Here is a 21,499-nt window from a genome sequence, read left to right on the forward strand (position 1 = left end):
ATTTGCCTTCTTCACCACCGACTCAACCTGCGAGATTACCTTTAGGCCGTCCTGCCTGAGGACTCCCAGGTTCTTCTGCATCTGGTTATTTTCAATGTTCTCCCCATTTTAAAAAAGTCTGCTTGCTTATTTTTTTCTACATAATTGCATGACTGTCCACTTTCTGACATTATATTTCATTTGCCACTTCTCTATTTCTTCAACACTATTTGCTCCTCCATCTACCTTCGTATCAACTGCAAACAGCCACAAACCCATTCATTCTATAGTTCAAATAACTAATAGCCAACATAGCCCCCAACCCCTGTGGAAAACTATTAGCAGCGAACTAAAATATGATCCCTGTATTCCAACCCTCTGCTTCCTGCCCATCACCTAATAGTCCACCCACACTGGTACATTTCCTGTCGCACGGTGAGCTCTGCTCTGTTAAGTCGCCTCATGTGCGACACCTTGTCAAAGCCCTTCTGAAAATCCAAATGCACATCCACTGCATCTCCCTTAGCCAGCCTACTTATCACTTCTTCAGAGAATTCCAATAGGTTTGTCAAGCAAGGTTTTCCTTAAGGAAACCATGCTGGCTTTGGCCTATCTTGTCATGTGCCTCCAAGTACTCTATAACAACCTCATCCAGCATCTTCCCAGCTAACCAGTCTATAATAACATTTCTGCTGCCTCCCTCCCTTCTTGAATAGTGAGGTGATATTTGTGATTTTCCAGCCCTCTGGGACCATATTAGAAGCTATTGATTCCTGAAAGATCATGACCAATGCCTCCACAATCTCCACCACTACTTCTTTCAGAACCCAGTGGTCCGGGAGACGTATCCACCCTTAGACTACTCAGCTTTCTGTGCACCTTCTCCCTTGAAATATTAACTGCACTCACTTCCCTTGCCTGGCTAACATCTTTCATTACGCAAAATACTTATTTAGTTCCTCTGTCATCTTTTCTCCCATTATTATTTTTCATCTTCCGAAGAGTAGAGATACGCTGAAATCAACAATAGCAGAAAATGAATTACTTGGAACTCTTTCATATGGCAGCACTGTGCCATGGAGCATGAAAGACCATGTGGTCCTGACTGAGAAACTTTTATGTCAGCTGTGTCAATATAAAGAATTGTCACAATTAAATAAAGAAAACATCAATAAAATGCTTCATTCAGTTTTCATCCATGCACTGCTCATTATCTGGCATTAATCTTTTCACCAACGGCACCACACCTGAGCACATAAAGGGATAAAAAGATGCCTAACTTTGATGCCTTGCAGATTGAACCCTTGTGAGCACTGATCCTTAGATAAGGAAGTGCATGTGGTCTCTAACCTGTGGGAGGAAACCTGGGTGTAGATGTCAAACGTCCCTTCTGAAGGGGAGGTACATAGCGTCCCTTCACCATGAGCTTCTTCTACCACTCCAAATCACAGGCAGAGAAAAGCACAACCTTCACTCTGACTTACAATTAGGTAGCTCCACTTAATGTTCACGAGTTGACAGTTCCTTTTGTAAATGTTGTAGATTATATTATGGGAATAAATGACAATGCTTTTCTGTCTCAAAGTAAATTTGATGTTGATGCAGAGAATAATAAGCTACTTTTGACCAGTTTATGAATGTTTTCGGCGCTGTTTTTATTATACTAATGTAACAATTACATCTGCCAAAGCAGCAAGGAGACTACTTGCTCACAACAGCTAAGGTTGCTTGTGGGACTCTGCTATGTGCATTCTGGCAGCTGTATTTCATTATTTTAAAACAATGAAGTACTTAACTGCCTTTGAAGGATTTCCTGAAAGCATGCCCAATGCACTCTAAAAGCTCTCCTATGGAGCAAAGCAAGAGGGTAAGTTTGGATGTCCATTCCAGCTTAGCAATATAAAGCATTTAGTATCATCTTAAAGGATAGAAATTTGCTTTCTTTATCCATAATGATGTAAGTACGGCTGTAAGAGATTCTGATGAAAGGCCATTAAATGATATCTTTACTGTACAGTGTTTCTCCCTCAACAAACGCTACCTCACCCGCTGGGCATTTCAGATGTTTCTGTTCTTTAGTTACATTTTTCAGAATCTTTAGTTATTTCCCCCTGTGGTCATTTTATTTCTCTTTCCTAGCTTTTACCTCTACAACAAAGATAACCGACTCATAAATGGGATAAGTGAAACTGAGACCAGCAGAATTCCATCTTTTTACCCAAGAGATCTTTCATTAAAGAGTTCATTTCAACTTGAACTTGGGCAAATCGATCTCCAAAATAACTAAAGGGTTTGACATGGTAGTTTGGGGAAAGGACAGAAGAAGTAACGTGTCTGATTTTCTTTCCTCGCATAATTAGTTATGCACCAGATCAGAAATGCGAATATCAGTTACTTTTCATCCTCTGCCAAGACCATCCCTAATTCAAAACACCCATACCACAGGTTGTGCCTCATTACAATTGTGGGCAAGAAAAACATTTAATTTCAACAGTGCCTTCCTTTGTCGGAGGAAACCCATGGTGTTTCACAGCTAATGATTTGTTGTTTGACCTCTAGTCATATTTTAATATAGAGATATATTGCAGCCTGTGTGAACACAGCACTGCCCCAAATATCAATCGGGTCAAGAAGTGGATAAGAGGAGATACAGGAGGACAGCAGATAATGAAGAGAGAAACAAAGCAATCTGCTGGAGCAAATCAGTAGGTCATGCATGGGGAAAGAAGAAAATTTTGAGACAGAACCCTTTATCAAGAAGAAATTATATTTGTTGATGGATACATTCTTGCCAGGTCAGTTGATTCAGTGTTAACCATGGATGAAACCTGGCACTTTTCCAATCCATATTTGGAATTTAATTGGCGCACTCATCATTGAGGGGCTCAAAGTAGTTCAGCAATTGTATTGAATTATGATCAATGAAATTTTTACCAACTTTGCCATTATGCTGTATTCCTCTTCTTGCTATTCCTGGTTTTCTGAGTATATCAAAATGTTTTGCCATATGAATAAAGCTGTGAACAATTACTAATTCACAATATGCTGTGGAAATACATGTTTATAATATGTCTTAAAGAAGACAATGCATAAGTCGGGAGTCAGTTAAAACAGTAATTTGACCAACAATATAAATATAGTTAGACTCAATAAAAATCAAAAACGTAGAGCCAGTGAAATTTACAAGACAGAAAAGAGGAAATATTGGGACAGGAAAAATGTTAAAATTATGAATCTCACAGTTCCATAATCCTACTTCTGGTTTAAAAGGATGGGGTTTGAGAAACCAAACCACTCACAGGAAGCAGGTTGGCAACTTAAACACTGCATGAAGAATGCAAGCCTCCTATTTAATATGAGTCTTTGAATATTAAAACTATCCACAATGTTAATTCTCACTTGGGCCATTCTTCAGGGTCTTGAGTGAAGCTGGTGGCTGAAGGGAGCTGTTTGCTTTTTGGCTTACCTGCTGGATCCATTATACAGTAAAACTCCTAGTGTCCGGCACCTATGGGTATTGGTAGATACCAGATAAGTGAATTTCCAGTTGCTTGAGGTTGCATGACTGGTGAACTAACAGTGAAGCGCGGTATTGGTAGATACCAGATAAGTGAATTTCCAGTTGCTTGAGGTTGCATGACTGGTGAACTAACAGTGAAGCGCGCAATTTTGAACTTGTGTATTTTTTTACCTATTTATTTTCCGTGAATTTTTTTGGTCGGTTGCTTGAGGCTGCTGGTTGCTTAAATTTTGGATAACAGAGTTTTTTTTAAAACAGGGGTTTCACTGTATCTGCTTCACAATCTCAATAAGATGATGCAACCTATTTTTCTCCAAATCCCTTTGGTCCTTTCCTGACACTTCACATCGGTCCCCAATACCAGCCAAAACCTTATGATTTTACTTCTCTATTTCCATGTGGCTTGTTGTTCAAACTCCTCCCTCTCCCACTTCTAGATTCTTATCATTCCACCTACTATTTTTCATCTCTCCATGCCTTTTCCAAGATCCTCCTTGAATCTGCCCTGTAGCCCAACTCTTTTACTTCTCCTGAACTCAGTGCTCATTCTGGTCTTCGCTGTTCCTGGTGATTCCAATGGCTTTCGTCATAGGACCTCCATCTGTTGTCTTCCACCTACCTCATTCCTTTCCTGTCGACAGATGGTGAATACTTCTCTGACCAATGGTCAGCCAACCTTCCTATTTAGATTACGTAAACTTGAAAAACAGGCAGAAAATGCTCATCAGATTGTTTCCTATCATTAAAGACAGAAAAATCTGGAGAAGCCTGCATTTTCAAAACTATCTCTAAACATTGACTTGCCTCTTTTAAATGCTGACCCCCCATCCCGCCTGAAAGCTACCATGCAGCTGAAATGGTTTGTTTCTTACTAGCAAATTTATGATCGTTGCTTTATTGTTTGGAAAGCAGTGGAAAAATTCTGACCAGGATTTTAGACTTGTTCTTTGACATTGTAGACAATCTGAAGTGCAATGGGTTGCTTCATTGAATACATGGTTTCACACAGACAGCAAGCTTGGACAGTCATTACATTTCTAATTTTTAATGCAAAATTAAGCATCCCATCATTCATATGATGATGAGATTTTTTATTTTATTTTATTTCATATTCTAGCACAGAAATAGGCCCTTTTGTCCCACAAACCCGTGCCACTCCACAACACTAATAAATGCACATATCCCGTACATTCTGAAGGGTGGGAGGAAACTGGAGTAAATCCACGCAGACAGGGGAAGAATGTACAAATTCCTGACAGGCAGCACTAGATTCGAACCTGGGTTGCTGGCACAGTAATACTGTTATGATAGCCATGCCATCCCAAGCCCAATTCCAGTCGTACAGGGTTCATAGGTTAATTGGTCAGGTGAGTGGATTTGGGCAGTGCTGGCTTGTAGGTTGGGTCTGTTAAATTAAAAATTAAAGTAAAAGATTAGAAGTGGACAATGTTGGTAGGAAGGGAAGGGGTTTAAATTCAGAAAACATGTTTGCAGGAGTGGATTATTTAAATTTTAAAAATTTAAATTAAGTTTAGACATACAGCACAGTAACAGGCCATTTCAGCCCACGAGTCCATGCCGCCCAATTTACACCCCATTAACCTACACCCCAGTACGTTTTGAAGAGTGAGAGGAAACCGGTGTTCCCAGGGAAAACCCACACAGACAAGGGAAGAACGTACCAACTCCTTACAGACAGTGCATGATTCGAACCCCAGTCCTGATTGCTGGTACTGGCAAAGGTGCTGCTAGGCCAACTGTGCCACCCCATTATGAAAAATAAAATTGAGAGCAGGGTAGAATTCCTTCAGAAGTAGATTCCTGGAACTTTTATCCAGCCCTGAAATGGCTGGACTGTTGCCTGGGCTCTTCCTACACAACATGAGTGCCAGAATGGAGGACCATCGATCAACATTATGGCACCTTGTGAAAGGATTTGGAAATACAGAAAAGTGTTTTATCATCTTGCGGCACCTTCTACCAATTTTAACGTGCAAGAGAGAGATGGTCGTCTTGAATTGTAATAGTTTTTCTTTGGACAGCAATGGTCCCACTGACTTGTGGCTAACTGCATGTTGTGTGCCCACCATCAAAACAGTTCTGAGATCTGTGAACTAGGTAATGAGGGGACAGTCCACTGTCCTTCATGATCAACCAATTCATCTTTATCTTTCTCACTTCACAGGATGTCAGAGTTGCTTCTGTTGCAACTCTTGCAATGTAGCAGGTCTATTACTTCAGTGGTTTCTCCTACTCAGTCCAAAATATTTTTCTCCCTCCCACTGAGCTGAACAGCATGTCTAACTCCTTTCTCTATTTTTCGACTAAATAGACTATATTTAATATGTACTGTATGGCATCAGTTTCCACATCTACCATGACACTAATGTCTCCTCTGATGTCTTTAACTCCATAATCTTACCTCTGGGTTGAAATGTATTTCTGAATAAGTCATAATGTCTTCCAGTTAACAAGTCCTCAGTTATAGGTTACCTGTCCTATTAGAAGTTCCCCAGGGCTGTCACACTGCCTGAGCCCGACACTAACATCTCAAATGTAATGTTTTGGACCCGAGATGAACGACCAAATGTGCATCCCTCGCTCCATAATATCGCTGTCTCATCGAACATAACCAAGAGGAATGCACACATAAATTCAAGATCTGCTGATTGACCTCAACTCCTGCCTGAGCTTTTCCATAATAGCGGATAATGTGTTATTTCCTTCTGCTGATTCTTCCATGGCTACACCCAGTCTTGTCTTCACAGTCACTCCCAACCACTGATCCAGTTCACTTTCCCCATCCTGATCCACAGGGTCCTCCCCTCATCACAACCCTGCAAATTCCAGGGCATTCAAACCGAGCAGGCTGCCATCCTCTTTGCCACCATTTCTGCCCTGTTCCATCTCTTTCATGCCCACCCTGTGGTTCCTGCAGGTTGACACCAGATCCCCAGTCTTCCTTCCCCCATCCACATTGAGCATCTTTTGATGTTGATCATTTCAAACCCAGCTTTAAAAAATCCAGCCGGACCCTCCTCCACCTGCCCTCTCTGGAGAAAATGGATCATTTGAAAAATAAAGAACAAAATATCGATCAGGTTATTTTCTGGTTCTGATAGGGTCTTTAACATTACGAACAACAGCGGCAGCGCAGGGCGAAAAGATGGGCTCAAATATCGGGGGGGTTTTATTCCCAGAGGTTTAAGCTTTGCAGGTTTGACTTGGAGGATTCGGAATCCCCGGGCAGCTCCTTTTCGGAAACTGACAAACAGGGTCAATCCAATGGTCTTTTCTTTACAGCGGGAACTACGCCCAGTTTCGCACCGAACACAAAGGGCGAGATGCCAAGGGTGGGTGGGTGCGCATCCCCGCCCCTCTCCCCACGGAGGGAAGGGGGGCTCCGCGACCCCGGACACTCGCCCCTCTCCCCACGGAGGGAAGGGGGGCTCCGCGACCCCGGACACCTCGCCCCTCTCCCCACGGAGGGAAGGGGGGCTCCGCGACCCCGGACACTCGCCCCTCTCCCCACGGAGGGAAGGGGGGCTCCGCGACCCCGGACACTCGCCCCTCTCCCCACGGAGGGAAGGGGGGCTCCGCGACCCCGGACACCTCGCCCCTCTCCCCACGGAGGGAAGGGGGGCTCCGCGACCCCGGACACCTCGCCCCTCTCCCCACGGAGGGAAGGGGGGCTCCGCGACCCCGGACACCTCGCCCCTCTCCCCACGGAGGGAAGGGGGGCTCCGCGACCCCGGACACTCGCCCCTCTCCCCACGGAGGGAAGGGGGCTCCGCGACCCCGGACACCTCGCCCCTCTCCCCACGGAGGGAAAGGGGGCTCCGCGACCCGCCAGACCCAGCCACGGCTGTTTATTGTAACGCCAGGACCGGACAGGAGCGATTCCTTCCGCCTGGCACTTTCGTTCGACACCAAAACCACGCCAGAATTGTGCAGCATAACCGGAGAAGGGAGGGGGAGGGTTCCTGTTCAATGCAGAGAATGTGAAGGGATGGTTTCAGACGCTGGGGGAAAGTGACCCAGTTTCAGAGTCTGGGTGCCATTGTTCCCCCTCCCTTCGGTGGGACCAGATGCAACAGCTTTTGTTCCTGGAGCAGCGCCTCCATCCCTCACCCCGTCCCCATTTTCCATCGCCACTCTGTGTGGCAACGTCGCCATTTTCAGCCCGGCGAGGACTAGCGCTGAGGGCCACCCTCCGCCTTCCGTGAGCCGGGGCGAGCGCTGCCTCCGAGGGAAGGGAGCCGCCGGCACCGGCCCCAGCCCCGCAACGCTTACCGTGATCCGCGGGATGTTCTTCTTGCCTTGGTAGGACAGCATGTCTCCGGCCTCCAAGCCCTGCTTCTGCCGAGCGCAGCGCGGGAGAGGAAGCTGAGCGCGGAGAGGGAGAGGGGGCAACGGGGTCTGTGGTGAGGGGGGGGGGGGGCGCCTTGGGCCTTCAGCTCGGACGTGGCGAGGGGACGAGGCTTTCTCAGCTCTCCCGTCTTTCGCTTGGTGGTGCTGAAAATGGGGCTTGTGCAGACGAGACGAGGCTCTCAGCGCAGGCTGGTACCGCCTCGACCCCCCTCCCTCCACCCGCTCCTTTCAACTCCCTCCCTCCAGCGAGCATCGGCCTCATTAGCATTTCTACCGCCCCGAGCCGGGGGAGGGGAGGGGAGGGGAGGGGGGGGCAGGGAGGGGAGGGGAGGGGGGGGCAGGGAGGGGAGGGGAGGGGGGGGCAGGGAGGGGAGGGGAGGGGGGGGCAGGGAGGGGAGGGGGGGGCAGGGAGGGGAGGGGGGGGCAGGGAGGGGAGGGGGGGGCAGGGAGGGGAGGGGGGGGCAGGGAGGAGAGGGGGGGGCAGGGAGGGGAGGGGGGGGCAGGGAGGGGAGGGGGGGGCAGGGAGGGGAGGGGGGGGCAGGGAGGGGAGGGGGGGGCAGGGAGGGGAGGGGGGGGCAGGGAGGGGAGGGGGGGGCAGGGAGGGGGGGGCAGGGAGGGGGGGGCAGGGAGGGGAGGGAGGGAGGGGGGGCAGGGGAGGGAGGGAGGGAGGGGGGGCAGGGGAGGGAGGGAGGGGGGAGGGAGGGAGGGGGGGGCAGGGGAGGGAGGGGGCAGGGGAGGGAGGGGGGCAGGGGAGGGAGGGAGGGAGGGGGGGCAGGGGAGGGAGGGAGGGAGGGGGGGCAGGGGAGGGAGGGGGGCAGGGGAGGGAGGGAGGGCAGGGGGGGCAGGGGAGGGAGGGAGGGCAGGGGGGGCAGGGGAGGGAGGGAGGGCAGGGGAGGAGGGGGGCAGGGGAGGGAGTGAGGGGGCAGGGGAGGAGGGGGGCAGGGGAGGGCAGAGCAGGGAGGGGAGGCAGGGGAGGGAGGGGGGGAGGCAGGGGAGGGAGGGGGGGAGGCAGGGGAGGGAGGGGGGAGGCAGGGGAGGGAGGGGGGAGGCAGGGGAGGGAGGGGGGAGGCAGGGGAGGGAGGGGAGGGGGGGGTGGGGAGGGGAGGGAGAGCAGGGGAGGGAGGGCAGAGCAGGGAGGGAGGGGAGTGGAGGGCTGGGCAGGGGAAGGGAGGGGAGGGCAGGGCAGGGGGAAGTTCCCTCCACACAGCCGGGCTCTGCCTTCAACCCCAATGGAACGAGTCGCCGGTCATTTCAGCCACTGAAGGGATGACTGCATTTAAAATGAAAATCACACATCTTTAACCCTTTACCCCGTTCACTTGTGACCCAGTGGAAAGAAACCCCCTTTTGATTCAAGTTATTTGAATGATGGAATTAAAATGGCAGCACAATGGTTTGGACAGATTTTCCTGTGTCCCGGGGAAGCACGTTGTCATCCACAAAATGAGGCGACGACTCTCCTCGCGTATTTGGCGGTTTATCTGGAGTTTACTGTCAAAATCGTCCCTGTTCCGCCAGCGGGAACGAGGTTGAAAATCGGCCGGGATTCAGTCTTTCCTCAGGTCTTAATTTCCCACAATAACAGCAGCCCCGCAATGAATTGACGGAAGCCTTGAAGAGGCGGGAAGAGGAACGCGGGGACCCGGGAAAACAGTTCGTGACTGTTCCGAAGTTGACTTGAGGACGAAGCAGAGTTGAAGTGTCCTCAGTCCAACAGTGTTCACGCCACGAACAGACGTGACCCCCCCCCCCTCCCTCATATTAACCATCATCTCTCCAAAGATGGTGGAACTGCTTTTAAAATGCTTGGCGAAACTTTTATTTTGGCCAAATACCTCAACCACGTGGGAACCTTTCGGAGACATTGCCACGTGCGCAAGGAACTGGGGGCCATCTCTTCACTCGCCAACCTTGCAGAATTGAACCCCCCCCCCCCCCCCCATATAAATTGGACGAATGCAGAGCATCTCCCTGAGAGACGAGGCGCCGTCGCCGACACTTCAGCGATAACTTTTACCTGAGTAGCAGCGTCTTCTCTCGGAGCCCGGGGTAAAGGACCCCGCGCCGCAGCCTCACGGAAGGCGGGCCCCCCCCTGGCATCGGTCCCCGTCTCGCTGAAGCGGTCAGCCTGGAGGTCGTTCCTTCGCAGCCCCCGAGCGCTCCGCCTGCCCACACTCAACGAATCGAAGTGCAGGAGATCTCCTTCCTCGGGGGCTTCGGGCTGCTCCTCCGCCATGGTCCGGAACAGACAGATGCAGCAGGGGAGTGGAGTGGACGGTGGAAGGGAGGCTCTTCGCTCTCTGGAGTGACATCCGACCACGGCTGAGCCGGAAGCGACGAGCTCTGGCCCCGTGGGGAGCCTCGTCCCAACCTGTGAACACGCCTCGATCCCCAAAGGAGGAAAGGAGCTGTTCGGAAGCTGTGGTGCTGATGGGAGGCGTTTCCTTTTCAGACCGGACCCTCTCTCCAAGGACGTGATCGCAATCGCTCACTGAACCAACGTCCACGTCGCAAGAACCCGCTTTTCCAAGTTATTCTGGGGCGTTGCATCCAAAAGGGACCGCACTTCTTGGTGTTTCGCGCCGATTTGGCCCGTGGCCAAGTTGTCCTTGCCTTGACCGGAGAGAGTTGCCGCCAAGACATTTAATTCCATTTTAACAAGTCAGATGAAGGGCTCCGTTCAGCTTCAGAGAACAACGATTCCAATATCCAACGAAAACCAATCCCGTAGCCACTCGCCACCAAGTATTTGATTCTCAAACGCTTTTCCGACACGGGTCAGCGCACATATTATTCGCCTGGGATTGAGACTGCGGGACGAAAATCTGCGTCCTCAGGCTACCCCGTCTATCTTCTCGGACAACTGTATCGCCTTGGATGGCTTTTTCAACAGCTCTGTCTTCCTCACCCGGCGGGGGCCTCGGCAATGCTTCTGAGGGTTAGGGTTATGTTGCAATCCAGGCAACATTTTAGTCAATCTTCTCCCCACCCTCTCTCCCTTATTGATATCCTTCCTCTAATTTGGAGACCAGAACGCACACAATATTTCAAACTTGGCCTCACCGATGCCCTGAACAGTCTCAACATCGCTTCCCAGCTCCTACATTCTATGTTAATAGGATTGATTTTGCATAGGACTGTGTTTGAACGTTTCTCGCTCCAGCCAGAACAATTCTACCCACATCGGGCGGAGTCTTATTTGAAATTCATACGCTTTATTTGCCCTCTCTGTATAAACAGCCCGACCAAAAAGTTATTCCAACTCCTCTTGCCTTCACAGATTTCCCACTTTCGGCAAGGAGGTTCAAGTCCGTATTATTTCCCTTCACGTCACCACTGGGCATTTGGCGGACGATAAATCCATCTGGTCTGGTTACCAATTCTTCAACACCTGAACTGATGATAATAAAATCCATCCTCCTGCTTTGTCTCCTATCAAATGCTCTTTAGTTTTTCAGACTTGGAAAATGTAAGCCACCTTCTCGAGTATCTCTTACTCCTTACGTCATTCTAATAAATGTCCTCTATCCTCTCCAAGGAATTTTTATCCTTCTTCGAGGAAGTTGCCTGGAATTGGAGACAAGCCACAGATGGGGCCGAACCCATTTTTATACGGCTTTATTTAATATGATCTTTTGGCTTCATCCAATGAATAGGTGCTATTTGAGCAGCCCGTCCAACTAAACACATAAAGAATGGTGTATGTGTTCCCTTAAATCGGTCCCTTTTTCTACTTAACATTGCACGAAAGATTTCACAAAGTCGGAGTGATTAAGTCATAGAATTACGAGACTTCTGTGCCAACCAGCGCGCACCCATTTGGACTCAGCTTAGAATGATCTAATTTTAGGCGCTTCATGTTCCCATCAGCCCCCCCAGATTCTTCTCCACTCCTCCATACGAGGGGTAATTTACAGTGCCAAATGAACCTCATCTCTGGGATGCGTGAAGAAAGCAGAGCTCCTGGAGAAAGCCCGTATGGATGCAGGAGAACATGTAAACAGCACACAGACACCAGCTGAGGTCAGGATCGAATTTCATAGAGAAATTGGTTTCTCTTTACATCTATAATTTAAATGACCTACTTTAAAACATTAAGATTACCCCAATATATTGTTCAAAGAGGTTCTGTGTATTATGAAGATAGGTGTACAGAAAAATGAAGTTTAATATAATTTGTTTTGTAGGTTTGAGTTTAAAAATAAACGAGGATTTAAGGCGAACGTGGAAAATGTGTTAATAGTCATGTCTTACAGATGGAAAACTCTGGAAAAGAGGTTCAGAGAGAAGGAGTTGTGGCTGGAAGAGGGGAGAATTGTGGAGTTAAGACAAGTGGTCTTAGCCATGGGGAGAATATGGACTTTGTGGAATGTCAGCATTAATAAATTAATAGTGTCAGAAAGAAAGACCATGCTTCTAATGAACAAGGTTAATTTTGGACTTCGTCTTCTTTCTGTTGAACAAATTTGTGACTCATCCAAGACAGTTTTAGTTCAAAATTGGCAGTAAGAAAACAAAGTTGAGTCTTATTAATAAAAACACATACATTTATTTTGTATCCTGATGAAGGGGCAGGCTGCCAAAAGGTAAGTGAAAGACGTGACAGATTAATTCTTCGATGGTGAGTATGATGAGAAGACTTCGCTTGAAAATAAATGAACTATTTTTAGATAGTGGTGTATCGAGCAAGAGTTAGATAATGAAAGTAGATTGTTAGAGGAGCATTTGAAAACCTGTGCATTGCTTCATGTCAGAAAGGAACAATGCACCATTTTCTTTTAATTTATGAAGGATATTCATTTTTCTGCATAATCTGGTGCTTTTTAATAGATATTTCCTTATTGCAATATCTTGAGTGAAGGTAATGATACCTTTTATAACTCCAAGAACTGCCTTATAGGGAGCTGCTCAATTGGAGAAAATCACCCTTCAGAGAATTATTTCCATTGTATTCTAAATATAATGAATTGATAAACAGAATCTTTTTAAATAGTCTATCATTTTATTGCACAAGAAATGTTTAACCATTGATTTCCCATGTGATGTTTAAGAAACCCTCTCTTTGAATCAAAGGCTTAAATATATCCACTTATGCCATATTCACCAGTTTTAGAGATTTTCCATATGTCTACTAAACAAAATTGAACTAAAATGGGTTTATTTATTCATTGCTGGCTGCATCTGGATTTAAATGGACATCTCTACTTACCCCTGAGGACGAAGTGATGATCTGCCTTCTTTTGTTGCTGCTGTCCTTAGGTGTGGGTATAAGGGAGGGAAGTTCAGAATTTGACAATGATGGAGGATAAGTTCATTGTCTTACACACAACTACACCAATATTTGTACTTGCTGCAGCCAAACAGCCACTTTTATTAAAATAAAGGTTATAATCGTATACATTGAAGAAATAAATGGGCAGACCGTTGTTTAGATGGGGAGAAAATTAAAAATTCTGAGGTGCAAAGGGACTTGAGAGTCCTTGTGTAGGACACCTTCAAGGTTGACCTCCAGGCTAAATCAGTGCTGAAGAAGGTGAACACATTTCTCGAGGGATAGCGTACAAGAGCTAGGATGTAATGTTGAGACTCTATAAAGCACTGGCCACCGTATTTGAGAAAAGATAAAATGACATTGGAGAAGGTTCAGAGAAGATTTACTAAATTATACCAGGAATGAAAGGGTTAACATACCAGGAACAATAGTCGGCTCTTGGACTGTAGTCATTGGAGACAGAAGGATGAGGGATGCAGAAAAATTTCTATAGTCGGAGGGTTGTGAGTCTATGGAACTTGTTGCCAAAGGTGGCTGTGGATGTGAGGCTGTTGGGTGTATTTAAGGCAGAGATTGACAGGTATTTTATTACTCAGGGCATCAAAGATTATGGGGAGAAAGCCTAGGAGTGGGAGGATGGATCAGCTCATGGTTAGAATGGCAAAGCAGACTCAATGGACCAATGAGTCAACTTCTGCTCCTATATCTTGTGATTTTGTGTGATTAATTCATCCCAGTACAGAAAGAGATAACAAATATAAAGATAGCTAATAAATATTCACAGTTATGGTTAGGGCAAGAAAACACACCAGTAAGTGAAATAGTGCAGGCAGGCCTTATTGTGGTCACTTAGTAGTTTATGGTTAGGGTAGCAAGGGGCCTATAGTGGTTGGAAAAGGGTCAGAGCCAGTGATGGACATGGCTACCTTCTGCAACATTTGCGTTTCTGGGCACTCAAATTACCAAACCAGGTTGTGAAGTAAACCAGTCAGTAAACTTTCCACAGTACACGGTAGAAGTTTGAGAGAGTATTTAATGACATGCCAAACCTTCTCAGACATCAGGGTGTCTTCTTCACAGTTGCCTTGATCTGCTGGCTGAAAAAGTCAAGTCAGACAGGTTTGTAGTACCTCATAAGGTCAACAATTAGCTCTTTGGTCTTGTTGATGTTGAGAGCAGGATTGTTGTCCCAGCATCTCCCAACCAGATTCTCCTTTCCCACCCAGTGTACTGACTCATAATTTCCCATTATTCATCCAACACCAGTGAGAATTTATAGATTGCACTGGAGCCGAACTTGGCCCTGCAGTCATGGCTGTATGGACAACAGAGCAAGGGACTAAACATACAGTCTTTGGGTGCCCCATGTTGCTGGTCAGGGAGGAATAAGCCCTTCATTTCCCCAGATATTCTTGTATTCCTGCTTCTATTTTCCCCATTATATCTTCATGCAGTTCCCTATTAAACATCTCAACCAGTCCCTAATATATATATCCGTGCAGATCCCTTTCATTTTTAAGTGAATCTTGTGCTTCTATTTTCCTGTGTGTGGCAGTATCGATTCAATTTCTTTATTCCTTCCTACTCTTCCTAATTCTCTGTTTGTCTGTGTTAATGTCATTAGAGATAGGTATTTTAATGGTACCGCACAATCAAAGGCCCTACTGGCCCCTAAGCCCATGCTGCCAAATTGCACCCAATAAACCTACTAAAACTGTATGTTTTGGAGGGAGGGAGGAACTGGAGCACCCAGAGAAAACCCATGCAGATCACAGAGAGAACATGCAAACCTCTTTTATATAGTGTCGGATTCACACCCAAATCACAGTTCATGGACGAGAGAGCATAAACTGAGACTGAAATAGAATGAGAAGATCTTTCTCGCACAGAACAAATACCTCAGAGTTGTTGAATTAGCAGCTGCCCATTATTTAAGGAGACTTCATTTGGAGGAATCACCTTCAGGTGAAGTGCTCGTGCTAAATGATCAACCTTGTTGCGCCTTGTATAAAATTGGCAAATTCTATAAGTATTTTGAAACTTATGGAATGATGAAACATAGAATTATGATAGGTCAGCTAGAGAAATAAAGGTACATCAAACAAAATTCAACTTCAGTTCTACTCATGAAGGTTCAGAACAGTATATTTTATTAAAAAAGTTACAATAATTTATGTATTTTACAAATGGATAGAAAGATCTGCTAATATACATGAATCACAAAAATAAGTGTAAAATTTGTAGCTCATTAACTTATAGGCCTTATTTTAGGACAGCAAATTACTGTTTTAGTACAGAAACAAAGGGGATACTATCTAAGGTATGCGTATACAGAGATGACCTTACAGAGCACATAAATTACAAACCTATGGCCTCATGACCACAAGTGGAAATATCTCCAAAATTCATACTTATGAATAAATTTACAATATAAATATGTACAAGAAATCAAGATTTCCTGAGTCTAAACTAAATCCATTCATCATGCCAATAAAATTAATGCTTAAACACAATAGTGTTTTAATGCTGACATCATAAAGTTTTGGACTTAAATGGTTTTCAAATACCCAAACTAATGTATGCTACATTTGCCTCGGTTTGTTGCACCACAGTAACAGCTTAATTAAAAATGCACCTCTTGAAAAGTTCTTAATTTTATTTTGTTAACAAGCCAGGTAAGGCACTCTGGAATTCTTTGAAGGCTAAAGTTGAAGTCATGTTGAAGTTGTATAGGGCATTAGTAAGGCCAAATTTGGAATATTGTGTGCAGTTTTGGTTGCCGAATTACAGGAAAGATATCAACAAAATAGAGAGAGTGCAGAGAAGATTTACAAGATTGTTGCCTGGGTTTCAGGGAAGGGTTAAACAGGTTAGAACTATACTCCTTGGAGGGTAGAAGATTGAGGGTGATTTGATAGAGGGAGACAGATAGAGTAAATGTGGACAGGCTTTTTCCATTGAGAGTGGGGGAGATTCAAAGAAGAGGACATAGATTGAGATTGAAGGGGGAAAAGTTTAGGGGAAACATGAGAGGGAATTTCTTCACTTAGAGGGTGGTGGGAGTGTGGAATGAGATTCCAGCCAAAGTGGTAGATGTGGGCTCGATTTTAATATTTAAGGAGAAAATGGATGGGTATATGGACGAGACAGTATGGAAGGTTATGGGGTGGGTGCAGGTCATTGGAACTAGGTAGGAGAATGGGGGTTTGGCATGGACTAGAAGGGCCAAACTGGCCTGTTTCAGTGCTGTAATTGTTATATAGTTATATGGCAGCATAATTGGGTGTATTACCTATTTTGAATGGACCACTGATATTTAACGAACAATACAATAACAAATCTTCAGTGGAATACATTTAGTGGGTGTCAGTTAATATTATTAAACTTGGATGAAAATTTAAATGGACTTTAGTTTAGACAATTCAAATGAACAAAAAACAACTGAAAACCATCACAATGTGTTGATTTTGACCAGATAAATGACGATAAAAAAAATTGAAAACTGTCTATCGCTGAATCGATCTTATGCTCTATTAGTGTCTTCTGTACATTTTTGCCAACACTTTCCTATCGTGAACACTTATCATGTTTGGTGCACAAATCACTATTCTGACCCACTGGCACTCACATATTTACAACATACATAAGCATGGGCTGATTAAAAACTTTTCATCAAACAAGTTTAACCACAGTGGTATGTTTACATCATCCAAACATCATCCAGTTGGTGATTCCAGAGAGTAGGAGGTGGTGCTCCTTTGTACTTTCTTTCTGTGGGCTCCTTCCAAGTCAAGGCATTTGAATAAAATGTCTGCATATAATTTCTGAACCTAATAGGCAAACAGGATGATTCGTCTTTCTTTTAATCCATTGCAACTTACAACCAATGTGTTTTATGGATCCTTGTAAACAAATGACAAAAAAACTCTTCTGACAACATAACTTAGGAGATTGTTTAGTGTATTAAGATCCTTTTACACTTCAATTTTGTTCATAATATGCATGTTTTCTGATTCTTGTAAGAATTTGTTGATTTTTCCCCTTTGACCGAACTGTGACCATTCAGTTTTCCAATTAACACCAATGTGTGGCTGATTTACATATAAAAACTAGGATATTTTTAACATCCATTCAGTGGAATGCACAACTCTTTGCTTACAGATCACATTTTGCATGCATTAAACCCTGGTGCAGGAGATGCATATCTAGGGAAAACACATAGGGAGATTGTGTGGAATGTAATGGGCCAGTACTGGGAAATAATGGACTGGATCTCCGGGCTTTCTGATCTTGCAGACTCTTTTTGTGTGTCTTCAGAAATAAAGTTGGAAACAGTGAATTTTCATGCTGAAAGAGAGGAATAAATAACATCAAACAATTTTCAAAGATGATCATTTTAAGTATATATACAGATCATTGTAAACGTGCACTGAAAATTAATTCACGAGTATTACAAACACATATGCATCAAGTTCTTGTTAGTAAGAACCATGAAAATTAGTCATCGTTGATATTTACTTATCTGACCATTATAAATAAGACCTTGGATTCGCTTGAATAAATCATGAAATGAAGTTTGTATAATCAATGCCAATAAATTTGAATCTTTTTGAATTTGGTCATTTTCACAACTTCTTTTACCATTTCGTCAATAAATATAATTTTTCATTTTTTTTTACATTGCAGTTTGGTTCAGCTTTAAATTCAACTTAAACATTGACACAGAATGGTACGGGAATGGCTGCAAATTACATCCTCTGCTCGATGTAATTTGTTCCATTGCATTCAATGAAAAAAATTCATGGTCATTCTGGTGTAACCCATTTTGCACCACTACAAAAACATATGACTTTAAGAGCTGTATTTTTTTTTGTTTTGATTTCTGAGAACCGAATATGATCGCAAGAAATAGGAGCAGAAAAGCATACTTATAATGGTAGCGTGCTAGTGATTCTCCTGACCATTAGAGGGAGTTGAAGACTAATTTGTGGCAGCTTGGATTGGATTCAAGATGGATGCCTCCACACAATCATGTCTAATTGTTTTAAAAGAACCCAAGTTTCTTTATAACAATAAAAGAAACATCACAATCAGGTTTGATCTTTTATCTCAGTGCTGTTTCCCTACAATTAACCCCATACAGTGCATTATGTCTAAAACAGTGGTTTTCAAATTTTTATAGTTTTTTTGTTTACATGCATACACTGTATACAGTTTATTTTTACACTACCAATAAGTGGTAATTCTGTCTCGACCACAGGAAAAAAAAATCTCAGGGTGTCTGTGATATCATGTATGGACTCTGACAATAAATCTAAAATCTGAATTTAGAGTTAAGTAGGACTTGGTTGAAACCTTTAAGGGGTCCTGAGTGTAATGATATGGTTGGTGTGGAGAGGATGTTCTTCCAGAACTATTGGTTACTGTTTAAAAAAAAAGGTTTCAAGCATTTATATCAGTGGTGTGGACAGTGAAAGGCTTTGAAAGTTTGCAGAGGGATCTGGACCAAATGGAAAAATGGTCAAGAAAATGGCAAGTGTGAGGTGTTGCATTTTGGAAGGACGAACCAAGGTAGGACATACACAGTAAATGGTAGAACACTGAGGAGTGCTAAGGAACAATGGAATCTGGGAATACAAATACATAATTTCCTGAAAATGGTATTAGAGGGAGACAGGGTTGTGAAGAAAGCTCTTGGCATCTTGGCCTTCATATATCGAAGTACTGAGTATAGGAGTTGGGACATAATGGTGAGATTGTATAATGGTGAGGCCAAATTTGGAGTATTGTGTGCAGTTCTGGTTGCCAAACTACAGGAAGGATATCAATAAGATTGAAAGAGTGCAGAGAAGATTTACTAGGATGTTGCTGGGTCTTCAGGAGTTGAGTTACAGGAAAAGGTTAAACAGTTGAGGACTTTGTTCATTGAAGGTAGAAGAATGAGTAGAGATTTGATATAGGTTTATGAAATTATGAGGGGTATAGACAGAGTAAATGCGAGTAGGCCTTTTCCGCTGAGATTAGGAGAGATAAATACGAGAGGACATGACTTCAGGGTGAAAGGGAAAAGATTTAGGGAGAAATTTAGGGGGAACCTTTAGGGGAGTGGTGGGAGTGTGGAACAACCTGCCACCTGATGTGGTCAATGCTTTTAAGTTTTAAGAATAAATTGAATAGATACATGGATGGGAGAGGTCTGAAGGGTTATGGATGGTGCAGGTCAATGAGACTAGTGGGATAATATTTTAGCACAGACTAAAAGGGCTGAATGGCCCATTTTCTATGCTGTAGAAAGGGCATTTTTTCTCTCTCAGGATTAGGAGTCTTTCAAATAGTCTTTCTCAAAAGGTGAGGCAGAAATTCTGACTATTGTTGTCAAAGTAAGATAGATTCTTGAGAAGCAAGGGAGTGAAAGAATTCAAAGCTATGGTTATTCTTGGATTACCATTATTTCCTTCCATGGCTAAGCAGATTTGAGAGGACGTTTCCCATTAAGGCTCATAATTTATAGGTTTGAGAAATCTAGTGATGTCCATTTCTGAACATTTTGCTTTACTCCAGAAATTTGACTGGGCACATCCCAGAATCATCCTCTTTGGTGACCCTAATATAATTTATGGGATGGGCAGAGGGTTCACCCATGGTTTCCAATGGTGACAGACTTTGGCATTTTTGGGACAATAGATTTAATATTGCAAAGCTGATTTGGCACTTCTGTAGAACCTTTCTTTCCTGCTGCCACGAGGCACTGCCATACCACTTGCACACCGAGCTTGCTTTATAATCCCCAGGGCACAGCTTCATTAAGACAATAATGTGATCACCTGATATTCTGGCTTTTTCTCACCCAACTAGTGTAATATCTTAGTGTGCAGAGCATGTCCAACAGCCTTGCTATTCACAACATATGTCATCAACAAAGAAGGACTCTATCTAATCCTACTGCGACATTTACCCATTTAGCCTCATCCTATCAGAAATATTCTCTTTGTTTTAACATCCCCCTCCACCTTCTCTGCTACTGAATATAACATTTCTAAAAAAGGCTCTTGGACCTGAACCATGAACTGCTTCTTTTTCCAGGGATGTTTTCTGGCCTGCTGAATATTTCCAGCATTTTGTTTTTATTTCAGCTTTTCCAGTATCTGCACGATTTTATATTGATTTTCACTCCTAAGAACATTGTAATTTTTATGCATGGTGCTTCACTGTGAAGCTTTAAATGTATCTACCATGCTGTCTGCAGGTAGTCATGTAATCTTGTTCCACAAGAAATCATTAATGGAAATCAAAATCAGAAATTGTGAATGATGTATTTACTCCATACATTTTATCTTTGGTTTCTACTCCATTCCAGAACTCAGGTGCCAGCCCCAGAAAGTAGTTCCAGCAAAGAGCACAATACGGTCAACTGTGAGCAGGAACTCATTCAAACTATGATGGGCTGTCTGCCTTTCGGAGGTTACACATTAAAATTTCAATCAAAATATTCAAATAAATCACTTCTTGCATTTGATGAGACATTAGCAAGTTTAGAACTGGGCATGATGTTGAATTGAAATAATGCTACACATGACAACGGTGTAACAACTACAAATTGCTAGAGCAACTCAGAGCGGTTAAAACCGTGTCCTTAGCTCGTCATTGCATCAAGCTGGGTCTTCAATCAGGGATAGTAATTTCCAGCATACACAACGACACGGATTTATATTTACTGGACCAATCAAAGATAGAAATGTTCAGAAACTGAATTCAAGGCACATACATAGTCCTGACTCTGCATATGAATGTTGAAAGAAGGGGCTCTTTTGATTTTAACTCCAGGACACTTGCATGTAATTTGCAGTTTTATTGCAAATATCCAACTGCTGAAAGACACCTGGGAAATCTAATTAGTTACAGTTCAATTGGTTTCTTGTTCGTCACACCATCTTATTGGTTAAATTAAGATGCTAGTTTTGTATTTGTTCCTTCAATTAACCCAGCCATGTCATATACAAGTGCTGGTATTGCACACATTGCCTGAATCAGCTAAATCCAGTTGATGGTCATCTGATCCCTTCCCATGTAACTCTTGATCAACGCCAAGGGGAACCCCAGATGTGTGTAACACTTCTGCTTGCTTGTCTCTTGAAAAAGAACACTGGAACAGGCAAACTATTATTTTCATTGAGCTTAATTTTGAATTTGCTCATAGTTGATTAAAAACAATTGTTTAATTGGAGGTACTGCATCAGTGCCATAAATAAAGGATTAACTAAAAGTCACTCCAGTTTGATTCAATTTGAATGCTTGATATAAAATATGAACAACTGGCCTTTACTAATAAACTGGCAGATGATTACTCCATCATTCTT

At 44.0% G+C, this 21,499-nt stretch overlaps 2 protein-coding genes across 2 annotated transcripts in view; both read right to left on the reverse strand.

Annotated features, from left to right (window-relative positions):
• Positions 1–8,101, reverse strand: part of dpysl4 (dihydropyrimidinase like 4) — a 44,888-nt gene extending 36,787 nt beyond the window's left edge. The window contains exon 1 of the mRNA XM_069899620.1: positions 7,793–8,101. Within this exon, the coding sequence (XP_069755721.1) occupies positions 7,793–7,834 (42 nt within the window). The 5' untranslated portion in view covers positions 7,835–8,101. The remainder of the gene's footprint in view (positions 1–7,792) is intronic.
• Positions 8,102–15,349: 7,248 nt separating this feature from the next.
• The window catches only part of jakmip3 (Janus kinase and microtubule interacting protein 3), a 189,707-nt gene continuing 183,557 nt past the window's right edge, over positions 15,350–21,499 (reverse strand). The window contains exon 23 of the mRNA XM_069899622.1: positions 15,350–17,489. The gene's annotated coding sequence lies outside the window, so the exon portion shown is untranslated. The remainder of the gene's footprint in view (positions 17,490–21,499) is intronic.

The sequence above is a fragment of the Narcine bancroftii genome, chromosome 10 (genome assembly GCF_036971445.1).
Source record: "Narcine bancroftii isolate sNarBan1 chromosome 10, sNarBan1.hap1, whole genome shotgun sequence".
Lineage (NCBI taxonomy): Eukaryota > Metazoa > Chordata > Chondrichthyes > Torpediniformes > Narcinidae > Narcine > Narcine bancroftii.